Source organism: Manis javanica, chromosome X (genome assembly GCF_040802235.1).
Source record: "Manis javanica isolate MJ-LG chromosome X, MJ_LKY, whole genome shotgun sequence".
NCBI lineage: Eukaryota > Metazoa > Chordata > Mammalia > Pholidota > Manidae > Manis > Manis javanica.
Window position 1 is genome coordinate 55,114,493 of NC_133174.1, and position 14,248 is coordinate 55,128,740.

At 35.7% G+C, this 14,248-nt stretch overlaps 1 protein-coding gene across 4 annotated transcripts in view; it reads right to left on the bottom strand.

Annotated features, from left to right (window-relative positions):
• Window positions 1–588: 588 nt before the first annotated feature.
• OPHN1 (oligophrenin 1) overlaps window positions 589–14,248 on the bottom strand; it is a 665,513-nt gene continuing 651,853 nt past the window's right edge. The window contains exon 25 of one of the 4 annotated variants that reach the window (XR_005061052.2): window positions 589–1,845. Coding sequence is in view for 1 of the 4 variants with exons in the window: in XM_037017099.2 (XP_036872994.1) it covers window positions 1,826–1,845 (20 nt within the window). In the remaining 3 variants the exon portion in view is untranslated. The remainder of the gene's footprint in view (window positions 1,846–14,248) is intronic. The other 3 variants (XM_037017099.2, XR_005061051.2, XM_037017090.2) reach the window with 3 other exon arrangements.

Sequence of the window (14,248 nt, forward strand, 5' to 3'; positions counted from 1 at the left end):
GACACATTATAATAAACTGTCAAAAATCAATAATAAGGAAAGAATATCAAAGGCAGACAGGGGTGGGGTAGGGAGAAAGTAACCTACAAGTTAACCCCCACTAGGCTGTCAGTGGATTTCTCAGCAGAACCTCTACAGTCCAGGAGAGAATGGAATGATATACTCAAAGTGTTGAAAAGACAAAAAAGAGGTAGCAACCAAAAACACTTTGTCCAGCTAAGTTATCCTTCAGATATGAAGGAGAAATAAAGGTTTCATAGACAAACAAAAGCTGAGGGAGACCACCACCTCTACATCTGCCTTGGAATAAATACTGAAAGTAATTCTTTAAATCTAGAAGAAGACACTAATCAGTCATATGAGTATATATGAAAGTACACAACATTCTGGTAAAGGTAAAAAAACATAATTAGAAAACTGTAACTCTATATTAGGATGGTGTGTTAATTACTTAACTATAGTATAAAGATCAATGGAAAATAATATTAATACTAAGTATAGCTACTATAATTTGTTAACAAATGCAGAGCATAAAAAGAGATAAATTGGACATCAAAAAAATAAAAGTGGAGGAAGAAATGGGTAGAGTGTTTATAGGAAAATGAAAACTTGATATCAGCATAAAATAGACTGTTTTTGCTGTGAGGTATTTTATAAAAGCCTTATGTTGTACACAAAGCAAAAATCTAGGGAATGCCTACATTTTGACTAAGCTGGTGATTACAGAACTGCATTATAAAAAAGGTAATTTTAATGTCAATTTTTTAAAATAATAGTTTAAAATATGTTAGGAAGACCACCATAGCCAAGTGTTTGTGGCTATCTTCAATGTTTGCCTAAATATTCATAGAAATGTATTTGCTGAGCAAAGGCTATGCGCACTTTAAGATGTTTGATATGATGGTGTATTTTCCCAGACAATATGAACCCAAATGGAGTACCTTCTATCAAGGAGCTGCCCTAGGGGTACAAAGTAGGGAGCATTTCATCTCAAACTCTGTTTGAGTTCTAATTCAATGAAGCTGAGTCATTATTTTCATTCTCCCTGAGGTTATATAATTCTGTCTCACCCCGTATCTTCCATATCTCTCAAGGTACCTCTACATAACACAAGATCTGACCTAAGCTAAACCAGGTACTCTTTTCCTTGCAACTTAAAACTGCCTAATAAATATAACACGAAAGGAGAGCAATCACTATGAAAGGAATAAATTTACCTTCCTAAACTCATTCTGTGGTCACCTGTGGTGATAGGCCCCATCCTCACCCTGAGGCAGCTACAGTGCTCTTTCTTATATTAAATTCAAATATGTTTTATCAAGCTTCCATCTATGGATCCTGCCCTATTCTAATTAAATTTTGCTGTCAAGTGATGTATTAGGCTTACACCTTCCTTTTGTTTGTCAAGGACAAATTGTTGAGATTTTCAAAATTACCTTTTCTGTGTATCTTTTTAATGAGAACATTAGCCATCATTTAAGTAAGCAAAGCTTTCAGATCAGCCAGAGGTCATAATGTGTTACAAGGCATCAAAGACAGCCATTCCATAGCCAAAGCCAAGACCCATATTTGGGGTATACTTATAGAAAACCCTGAAGCCCATTGGTAAATGTTACATTTAATTGCCAGAGGTTGTGATATGTGCTTTATTCATGGTATCTTTTGAAAGAGGTCTCTCAATCTTCTGCATCCCTCTAGCCTCCATTCCCTCTACTGCCAGAGACAACTAACAACTAAGTCACTTCCTTTATCCCATATGGATCACTTGATCCTTTATCTAGAATCACACGCTGCCAGAGTTTAGAGATCTTCTAATTCCAACTTCTCATGGTGCTGTTGGGCAACCTGAAATTTAGAAAGAGAAAAGAATGTTTTCAAGGTCAGTCAGGTAACCAATATATATCTCACATAAGATAAAATACTTGTCCTTAGGTTTCATAGGTCCCTTTGGTTATGCCTCTCAGGACTCCAACTTAGACCAGCTAAAAATGAACCTCTAGAAATGTTATTTTTTTCCCATCTGTGTTTACATTCACCCTTGTTCTTTAAGTCTTTTTATTTTGTTACCCAGCTTCATTCCCTGCCCCTCAGACAGCACTGTATTACCTGCTTTCATCCATCTCTGCAAGCAGTCCTTCTTCATGCATTCTTCCCTCAGATTTTTCTGCTCTGTACTGCTTCCAAGCCATTTCCTTCTAAGTGTGGGGGTAGCAGTCCAAGAGGAAAGGGGTGGTGGTTTACCCTGGGAGAGGGCAAACTCTGGCTAGATATCCCTTACCAGGCATAGGGACCCTCTTGCTGAGGAAATCGTAGGGATAGTCAGATCACAGTGTTCTGAGGCCACTTCCTTTGATCCAAGTCTAAAGGTGTGCAAATGTCAGTGTATTACAGAGGTCTCTAAAGGCCTCACAGCATGGTCATGAACTTAACACATGCTTCAGGACACTCCTCCTCCTGCGAAGGTACAAACCCCATTCCAGTTCAAGGACTCAGTACACTCAGGGGTAGCCCTCATGAAACCATTGATTATCCCAAGGAAAAGACAAACTGAAGTGGAAATTAAGTAGAAAGAGGAAGCCTCATAACTTGATTTTCTCCCAAAGTTCCCTTCAGTGAAACAATTGCTGTCCAAGGAATGGAAAGCTGGGCTTTATGTTTTGTTTTGTTTATGTTAATGCCAAAAGATAAGAGAATTCACACTTCTAGAGCACTTCCTATGTACCAGGTGCTGTGTCAGGCATTTTACATACACTGAAAATGTTCTTATTGATGGAAACACCACCTCCCAGGCAAAGAGAGCAATGTATGTCTTCTTCCCTTTCCATCACCCTCCACAGACAGCCTATCAGTAAATCTTATTCTATTACCAAAATATTTTTATTCCATCTTATTCCCTCTCTATATTCAGTGTGACTGTAGCCCAGTACACTATCATCTCTAGACTGACCTAATTAAATAATTTATTACCCAATCTCCTTATAACTGTTCTTATGACTTTGCAATCCTTTACGCATTAACCAAAGCAATCTTTTAAATGAACATTGATTGTGTATCTTTCCTGATTAGATGGGTTCCAAATGCACATTGAATAATGTCTAAGCCTTTAACTTGAACCACAAGGTCAAATTTAGCTTCTCAGCCTTTTCTATCTTCAGTCCCTGTTTCCACTCCTGCCAGTTCCACTGACCTCCTCTCAGTTCCTTGAATGTGCCATGCCCTCTTCCATTTCACAGTTTTGAACATGATATTCTTTACCATCTGAATATTCTCCTGTTGTTCTTTACCTGGTCAACTCCTACGCATCCTTAATATTCCAATTTACATCTCATTTCTTAGGAACAATTTCCCTACACTTACTCTCAGCCCCGTGCTGCTCCCATTCCTACCCCAAAAATGTGTGATCCTTCTACAGCATAAATGGAGGTGTATTTAAAAGTATAATGTGCAATGACGATGTACAAAGAATTCCTACTACTCATGATACTTGCAACTATTTATTATTTATTTTCCATGCTTTGCTGTAAACTCCAAGAGGGCAAAAACAACACCTTTCATATTCCATGTAGTATTAACACAAATAGCTCTCTAAATGTTTGGTATAATTTTAAAGTGAAATGATTTGAATCTGAAGATTTACTTTTTCTCATCCTTTTAAATTTTGGATTCAATTTTAGGACTATTTAGCTTATCTATTTCATATTGGCTGAATATGGGTAATTTGTGGATTCTAAGACATTGATCAATGGATAGCCACCTAAGTTGTTGAACTTACATGCATATAACCTTTCATACAAAGGTTTTCTCATATTCCCTTTTGTCACTTTAATGACAGTATCTGTAGTTATATGCCCTATTTCATTCCTGATATTGGTAATTTGTGTCTTCTTTCATTTTCCTTTGTCAGTTTCACTAAATGCTTGTCAATGCTATTGATCTTTTCAAAGAAGGACCCTTTTGTTTCACTGATTTTCTCCATTTGCATTTTCTATTTCATTGATCTGGGGGAAGGTGATGTATATTTATTACTTTGATTATGGTGATGTTTTCATGGATATATATATATATCAATCCTAATCTATCACACTGTATACATTAAATGTGTCATTTTTAAGATGTCTGTAATACCTCAATAAAGCTGTTTGAGAAATACAAATGCCAATAGAACTAGGCTGGAGTTTGGGAGCTTGTATTTATTTACTAGATTACTTACTTATGATAATTGACATATAATTTTGTGTTAAGGTGTCCAATGTTTTAAATTGATACATTTATATATTGCATTTATATATACATTTATATATTGCAATATGATCACCACTATAGATGATTAGCTAACACTCTACCAATATGATTAACTAATACTTCTACCACTTCACATAAATAGTGTTTCTTTTAATGGTCAAAATATTTAAGATCTAGTTTCTTAGCAACTTTGAAATGTGCACTTCAGTAATGTTGACTACAATCACTCTATGTTGTGCATTAGGTCTCCAGAACTTATTTATCTTCTAGTTGCAAATTTGCACTCTTTGACTAACATCTCCCCATTCACCCATTCCATAGCCCCTGGTAGCCACCATTTTATTATCTGTTTTTACAAGTTTGGCATTTTTAAATTCCACATATTAATGATGTCATATATTTGTCTTTCTGTGACTTGTCTCACTTAACACAATCCCCTCAAAGTCCATCCATATTGCCACAAATGGTAGGATTACCCTCTTTCTCATGAATGAGTAATATTCCGTTGTATAAATATATACTACATCTTTATCCATTCATCCAGTGATAAGCAGTAAGGTTGTTTCCATATCATGGCCATTGTGAATAATGACACAATAAGCATGGAAGTGCAAATATCTTTCCAATATCCTATTTTCATTTCCTTGGGATGTATACCAAGAAGTGTTATTACTGGATGATATGCTACTTGAATTTTTTATTTTCTTTGAGAAACCTCCATACTGTTTTCTATAGTGGCTGAACCAATATACATTCTCACCAACAGTGTGCAAGGGTTCTCTCTGCTCCACTTCCTTGCCAACATCTGTTATCTCTTGTCTTCTTGGTTATAGGCATTCTAAGAGGTATGAGGTAATATCTCATTGTGTTTTTGATTGGCATTTCCTTGATTATTAGTGATGTTGAGCATCTTTTCATGTACTTGTTGGCCATTTGAATATATTCTTCGGAAAAATGTTCAGATCCTTTGCCCCTTTGCCCAAAACAATCAGATTGCTTGTTTTGTTGTTCTTGTTATTTTGTTGTATGTACTCTTTACATAGTTTTTGGTATTAAACCCTTCTTCAATGTATGGCTTACAAATATTTTCTCCCATTTTATAGGTTGCCTTTTTATTTTGGGGATTATTTCTTTTATTTGAGAAGCTTTTTGGTTTGAGGTCGTCCCACTTGTTGGTTTTTGTTTTTGTTGCATGCGTTTTGGTGTCATATCCAAAAAATATTGCCAAGATCAATGTCAAAGAGCTTCTTTTTAAAGTTTACCTCCAGGGATTTTACAGTATTACATTTTATGTTTAAGTTGTTAACCCATTCCAAGTTAATTTTTCTGAGTGGTAGAAGATAGGGGACCAATTTCATTTTTCTGCCTGGGGTTGTCAGTTTCTGAGCATTGTTTATTGAAGAGACTCTCCTTTCTCCTTTGGGGAAAAGAATTCTTGGCTCCCTTTTCAAATATTGCTGGGAATGACCAGAAATCCATGAGACAATGGATGAAGGATTACTGCACACCTTACTTTACAGCAAGAGAGGAGAAGGCGAGGGGGTTAGCGCTCAGAAGCGAAGACCCTTTTCCTCTGTTCGCTCTTGTATTTATTGTGTGCTTTCAAATCTTTACATCATGATTAAAAATACCACAATTTCAGATCACACAAGTGCAGAGAGTTACAGGATGTGATTAGTCTTAAACCTTTCATACAATCAAAGGTTTTCATGTTTTGATTATTATCAGACCCACAAAGCAGAGCTCTATGTGTGCTACATACTTGGTTAAACTAGAACTGTACTATGCAAAAACAGCATTTGTGAAAAAACACCTTCAGGCTCATGGGAACAACAGGAGCAGGCGACTCTCAGAGCTTTCCAATGATAGTCTTTATGCAGACCCTGGCATTCCAAGAGTCTATACCCCATCCTGTAGTCCCATGACTCCCTCTGGAAGTTTTTATCTATATCTTAACAAGCCAAGCTTCAGGCTCATGGGAACAACAGGAACAGGCGACTCTCTCAGATTTCCAATGATAAAGTCTTTATGCGGACCCCAGCATTCCAAGAGTCTACACCCCATCCAGTAGTCCCATGCAGCCCTCTGGAGATCCCTATCTGTATTTTAGCAAGCCAAGCACTGTGCACAGCTCCGTCATTAGCATTTCCATCCCCCACAAAATATTACTTTACCTTATTTTGTGGGAGTTTGTTGATAGATTCTCTATTCTTTTTCACTGAATTATAGTTGATATACAATATTATATGGTTTCAGGTATACAACACAGTGATTCTATAGTTACCACATTGTTAAGTGCTTGTCATAGTAAGTATAATTATGACTGGTCAACATACAAAGATATTACAATATTATTCACTATATTCCCTATGCTGTATTTTCATCCCTTGCCTAATTTATATTATAATTGGAATTTAGTGCCTCTCTATCTCCTCTACCTATTTCACCCACCCCACTCCACATCAGCCTCCCTTATGGCAACCAAAAATCTATTCTCTGTGTCTATGAGTCTAACTCTATTTTGTCTATTTGTTTTGTTTCTTTATTCTATTTCATTTGACATGTCTATTTTATTCTGGTAGCATACTGTTTTAATTATTATAGCTTTATGCCTCCTATTTTGTTCTTAAGATTTCTGTGGCTTTTCATGGTGTTTTGATTCCATATGTATTTTAGGAAAGCTTTTCTATAGCTTTAAAAAACTGTCATTGGCATTTTGATACAGATTGCATGGAGTCTTTAGATGACTGAGTAGCATAGTTTCTTCTGTTCCTTTAACAGGATATCTTTGCATATGTTTATGTCTTTTTCAATTTATTTCATCAAAGTATTATGGCTTTTATTGTATAAATCCTTCACTTCCTTGGTTAAGTTTATTTTTAAGTATTTCATTGTTTTTAACACAATTATGAATGGGATTGTTTTATTTCTTTCTCAGATATTTTGTTGTTAATGCATAGAAATTCAATGGATTTCTGAATGTTGGTTTTATATCCTGCAACTTAATGAATTTGTTAATGAGTTCCAACAGTTTTTTGGTTGAATCTTTAGGATTTTCTCTAAAATTATATTATATGTAAAAACCAATTTTCCTTTTTCCTTTTAAACTTGGATATATTTTATTTCTTTATCTTACCTGATTGTGTGAGTATTCTTCCTTGTCATGTTCCTGATCTTAGAAAAAAAGCTTTCAACTTTCCACCATGGGTATGTTAGCTGTGTGTTGACATGTTTGCCTTTATTATGTTGAGGTATGTTACTAGAAGTAACAATTTGTTAAACACTTTTATCATGACATATTGTTGTTTAATGCTTTTTTCTGTATCTATTGAGGTTCATTCACCTAAGTTGTTGAATTAATATAATTTGTTGATCATATAATTTTTATAATTTATTCTATTGATGTGATGTATTACATTTATTGATTTGCTTATGTTGTGTAATCCTTGCATTCCAGTGATTAACCCTACTAAATCATACCTTATGATCCTTTTAATGTGTTGTTGAATTCAGTGTGACATTTTCTTGAGAATTTTTGCATCTACATATATCAGGGAAATTGGCCTATAGTTTTCTTTTTTTTGTAGTGTTCTCATGTGGCTATGGTATTAGGGTAATGCTGGCCTAATAAAATGAGTTTGGGAGTGTTCCCTCCTCTTTAATTTTTTGGAAGAATTAATGCTGGCATTAATTCTTCAAATATTTAGTAGAATTCACCAGTGAAACTATCTGGTCCTGAGAGTTTCTGTGTTGGGAGAGTTTCTCATTAATTAATCTTCTTACTTGCTATTGGTCTATTCAGATTTTCTATTCCTCCTGATTAAGTCTTGGTAGGTTGTAGGTTTCTAAGAAATTATTTATTACTTCTTTATCTATTATCAATTTGTTGTCATAAGTTTTTCATAGCATTCTCATATAGTCCTATTCATTTTTGTGGTATCAGTTGTAATGCTTCCTTTTTTATTTCTGATTTTATTTTTTGTGACTTCCTTCCTTTTTTCTTAGCCTAGCTAAAGATGTGTCAGTTTTGCTTACCTTTCAAAAAACCCAGTTGCCAGTTTTCTTAATATTTTCTATTTTTCTTGTTTCTATTTCATTTATTTATAATATGAACTTTATCATTTCTTTCCTTCTGCTAATTGTGGGCTGTTTGTTCTTTCTTTTCTACTTCCTTAAGGTGTAAAACTAGGTTGTTTATTTGAGACATTTCTTTTTTATTAATACATGCATTTATTGCTACAAACTTTCCTCTAAGAACAGTTTTTGCAGCATCCAATAATTTTTTTCATTGTTTCCATTTTCATTTGTTTAAAGATTTTTGAAAATTTCCCTTTTGATTTCTTCTTTGGCCCATTGGTTGTTCATAGTGTTTAATTTCCATATATTTGTAAATTTTCCAGCTTTCCCCTTGCCAATTTCTTTCTGATCATTGTGGTCAGAGATACTTGGTATTGTTTCAGTCTTCTTAAATTTGCTGACTTGTTTTATGGCCTGTCATTTGATTATCCTGAATGTTCTGTGTGCATTGAGGAAATACGTATTCTGTTGCTGTTGGACAGAATGTTCTATATATGTCTGTATGTCTAATGTGTGGCCCAAGTCCAATATTTCATTGTGATTTTCATTCTGGTTGATCTGTACATTCCTGAAAGTAAAGTATTGAAGTCCCCTAGAATTATTGAATTGTCTATTTTTCTTTTCATAACTATTACTATTAATGGATTTAGGTGCTCTGATATTCAGTGTGTGTATATTTATGATTGCTATATCTTCTTTTGAACTTACTCCTTTGTTATTAGATCATGATATTTTGTCTTTTGTTATCATTTTGTGTTAAAGTCTATTTTGTCTAATATAAGTATTGCTGCTCCCACTTTCTTTTGGTTTCCACTTGCATGGAATAACACTTTCCTCCCCTTCACTGTGAGCTGATGTGCGGCCTCAAAGCTGAAATAAGTCTCTTGCAGACAAGATATTGGTGGATTTTATTTTTATCTATCCAGCCATTCTATGCCTTTTGATTAGTGAATGCAATACATTTATATTTATAGCAATTATTGCTAAGTAAGCACTTATTAATGACATGTAATTGCCTTCTGCCTATTTTTTAGTTTAATTTTTCCTATTCCCCCCCACTTTTCTTAATCTTCTGACTCAGTTATTAACTGTGGTGGTATGCTCTGAGTCCCCTCTCTTTTTCTCTTGCAAATCTACTCTAGATTTTTGTTTGTGGTTACAATTAGGCTTACATAAAACATCTCAGATATAAAAGCAGTCCATTTAAGCTGATAGCAAGTTAAATTTGATTGCATATGAAAGCTTTACCCTTTTACTCTTCATGTTTTTAATATCAAATTCATCTCTTTTATATTGGCAAACTATAGTAGCTATGACTATTTTTAATACTGTTTCCTTTGGCCTTTATTTATACATAAATGGGTAATAGACCACATTTCATATTTTAATGTGTTTGTGTTACACATTAGCATCTTTTCATTTAAAGCTGGAAGAACCCCTTTGAACATTTCTTGTCAAGTCAGTGTAGTGTGATAAATTCCTTTAACTTTCATTTGTCTGGGAAAGTCTTTATTTCTTTACTTCTGAACAAAAACTGTGCCAGACAGTATTCATGGCTGGATTTTTTTTCTTTTAACACTTTGAATATATTATTCCACTATCTCCTGACCTGTAGGATTTCTTCTGAGAAAACTGCTGATAGACTAATGGGGTTTCCTTTATAGTTTGCAATATTTTTTCATATTGCTGCTTTTAGAATTCTCTGTCTTTGAATTTTGACAATTCCATTACCATGGGTCTTGGAGAAGGTTGTTTGAATTGTGATAATAGGGTGATTTATTAGTCTCATGAACGGGGATGTCCAAGTCTCTCCCCAGGTTTAAGAACACCTCACTGCTATTTAAATAAACTTTCTGCCCCCCTTCTCTCTAGACTCCTGATACTGCAATGTTCCTAATATTTGTTCATTTAATGATGTAAGGTTTCTTCTCATTTATTTTCCAATCTCCTCCTTCCCACCAGTCATGGAAGTCACACCTCAATACTCTGGGTGTCATGGGAGAAAAACAGTTTTATTCAGCAGTGTATTGCCCAACTGGGGAAGCTAAGAAGTTACTCACCATTCCACTCCACCCCAATATTGGTAATTACTGGCAAAGTCAGCGTTCCATAGTGTCACTTTTGGGGAGAGACAGTATTGGCAAAGTTCCTCTCATAGTCTCCAATATATACAGATTAATATATATATATATATATATATATATATATATATATATATATTATTGCTTCAAAAGAAACATTTCAAAGTTTCTAGACCTATTGTGCTATTCCATTGGTCAATTTGTCTATCTACAGGTCAAACCTACACTGTCTGGACTTCCAATTTTAAGCAAGATGGAGTATATGCATTCCTTATGTAAGTTCAGCTTAAAATACTTAAATTTATATTTAAATAAACAGAGAAGCTTCTGTGGAGGTGGAAAAAAAGAAGAATACAAGCTAAAGACCTTAAGACCCTATGCCCAACAGAGTAGCAAGTCCCTTGGGTTTCCTTTTACTTCATATATCCAGGGGGATTTCACTGGAAGCTCAGTGATGAGCCTAAAGTTCCATGACCACCAGGAAATAACAAGGAGTTCCTACACCAAAAATTAGATGTCAGCAGAGGCAGAGTAGAGACCCTGGTATTCCATGAACACTTGGTAGTAACAAGGGGCACCTATTGCCCTCACTGGAGTGGTGTCAGAAGAGCCCTCCTAAAACAAAAGTTTTAAGTATCATCCAGAGATTGATAATGTAATGTTCAAAGGGACCAGACTATAACTCAGCAGAATGTGAAAAGGCAAGAGACAAAAACACTGAGATGACACAGATGATATTATTACCTATCAAGGATTTTATAACAGCCATTATAAAAATGCTTCAGTGAATAACTGAAAACAAGGTTGATATAAATGAAAAAGGAGAACATCTCAGTAAAGAAATAGAAGATATAAAGTGAAAACAAAAGGAATTTTAAGTCTGAAAAATATAATAACAAGAAAGTCATTGGTTGAGCTTAAAAACTGAAGGGAAAAGACAGAGGAATGAATCAGTGAACTTGAAGATAAAGTTATAGGAATCATCCAACTTAAATAATAGAAAAAATATGCTGAAGAAAGTGAACAGATCTTAAGGTATTTGTCAAACTATAAAAAAGACCACTCATGTCATCACACCCCAGAAGAAAAGGAAAAAGTGTATGGAGCTAAAATGTATTACAAAACAACAGTGGCTGAATTTTTTAATTTGGCAAAAGACAAAAATCTGCAGATAAAAGAAGATGAGCATATCCAAAACAGATAAACCCCAGGAAACACATGACAACATACAGCATAATTATACATCTGAATACAAAGAAAAAGTCTTTGGAGCAGTGAGAGAACTGATACGTTTCCTTTTAGAGAAAAGCAATGTGACTGACAACAGTTTCTCATCAGAATCAAAGGAAGTAACACATTATTCAAATGCTGAAAGAAAGCTATCAACCAAGAATTCCATATCCAGTGAAAATATATTCTGGAATCAAGGGAAAAAAACACTATCAGATGAAGGAAAACTAAGAGCATCTGCCTCCAATAGTCCTAATATTAAATAATGAATAAAAATAAATTATCTAAACAGAAAGGACACAATAAAAGACAAAATCTTAGAACATTAAGAAGGAAGAAAGAAGAATGGAACAAGTAAAAATTTTTGTAAATACAATACACTTTCCTTCTCTTGAGTTTTCTAAATTATGTTTTATTATTAAAGAAATTTTATAGTATGATATTCTCCATGTATGTTGAGGGCCTAGTTAAGACAATGTCATTATAAAAGAATGAGATAAGGTGGGGCGGAGCCAACATGGCAGCGTGAGTAGGACAGTGGGAATCTCCTCCCAAAAACATATATATTTTTGAAAGTACAACAAATACAACTAATCCTAAAAGAGAGACCAGAAGACACAAGACAACAGCCTGACTACATTGACACATGCAAGAGCCCAGTGCCTGGTGAAAGGGGTAAGATACAAGCCCCGGCTGGCAGGACCCCAGCACACCTCCCCACAGCTCCCAGCGGGAGGGAGAGGGAGCCCAGGACTGCTAAACACCCAGCCCCAGCCACCCGCACCAGAGCGCAGACACAGTGCATGCATGGAGGGCTGGAAACTAGGGAAATAGGGCAGCAAGACCTCTGAGCGGGTGCCGAAGCTGATGCCCCTGTGACAAAGAAAAGCCAGTGCTCTTTGAAAGTCTTAAAGGGACAGGGATTTAACAGCTAGACAGAAACAACACAGGTCACAGCCCAGTGGCTGGAAATTACAGGGAAAACCAAGCACACTAACCCCCTGGGCAACAGCTCTGAGACCTCTCACGGAAGTAAACAGCCAAACAGCCCCCCCCCCGCCCCACCATCCATTACCCCTCCCGGCACTGCGAAAGCAGAGAAACAGCCTAAGGCAAAACATGCCCACAGAAAGGCAGAGAGGAAAATTCCTACACTTCGGCCAGGCAAGACACAAAGACCCAGCCTACACGCAATTAGCCAACACAAGCCACTAGGGGTCGCAGTTGTCCCAGTAAAGAAAGGCCAGGAGCAAGTGAAAAGTTTGGCCCTCCCAGCTGACAGTCAATAGCACCTGTCAACATGAAAAGGCAAAAAAATATGATCCAGACAAGACTAACCCAGACAGCTTCGGCATCTGCTACATATCAATCATCAAACTGCGTTTATAATAGCTCAACAAGTGAGTTAAGTTAGACAATAAGATAGTAAAGAAGCGAACCCTGAACCTTTGGTAACCACAAACTTAAAGCCTGCAATGGCAATAAGTTGATACCTTTCAATAATCACCCTAAATGTAAACGGACTGAATGCACCAATCAAAAGACACAGAGTAATAGAATGGATAAAAAAGCAAGATCCATCTATAAGCTGCTTACAAGAGACTCACCTCAAACCCAAAGACATGCACGGACTTAAAGTCAAGGGATGGAAAAAGATATTTCAGGCAAACAACAAAGAGAAGAAAGCAGGTGTTGCAATTCTGGTATCAGACAAAACAGACTTCAAAATAAAGAAAGTAACAAAAGACAAAGAAGGACATTACATAATGATAAAGGGCTCAGTCCAACAAGAGGATATAACCATTATAAATATATATGCACCCAATACAGGAGCACCAACATACCTGAAACAAATACTAACAGAACTAAAGGAGGAAATAGAATGCAATGCATTCATTCTAGGAGACTTCAACACACCACTCATTCCAAAGGACAGATCCACCAGACAGAAAATAAGTAAGGACACAGAGGCATTGAACAACACACTAGAACAGATGGACCGAATAGACATCTACAGAACTCTACATCCAAAGGCAAGAGGATACACATTCTTCTCAAGTGCACATGGAACATTCTCCAGAATAGACCACATACTAGGCCACAAAAAGAGCCTCAGTAAATTCCAAAAGACTGAAATCCTACCAACCAACTTTTCAGACGACAAAGGCATAAAACTAGAAATAAACTGTACAAAGAAAGCAAAAAGGCTCACAAACACATGGAGGCTTAACAACACGCTCCTAAATAATCAATGGATCAATGACCAAATCAAAATGGAGATCCAGCAATATATGGAAACAAACGACAACAACAACACTAAGCCCCAACTTCTGTGGGTCGCAGCAAAAGCAGTCTTAAGAGGAAAGTATATAGCAATCCAAGCATATTTAAAAAAGGAAGAACAATCCGAAATTAAAGGTCTAATATCACAATTATCGAAATTGGAAAACGAAGAACAAATGAGGCCTAAGGTCAGCAGATGGAGGGACATAATAAAGATCAGAGAAGAAATAAATAAAACTGAGAAGAATAAAACAATAGCAAAAATCAATGAAACCAAGAGCTGGTTCTTCGAGAAAATAAACAAAATAGACAAGCCTCTAGCCAGACTTACTAAG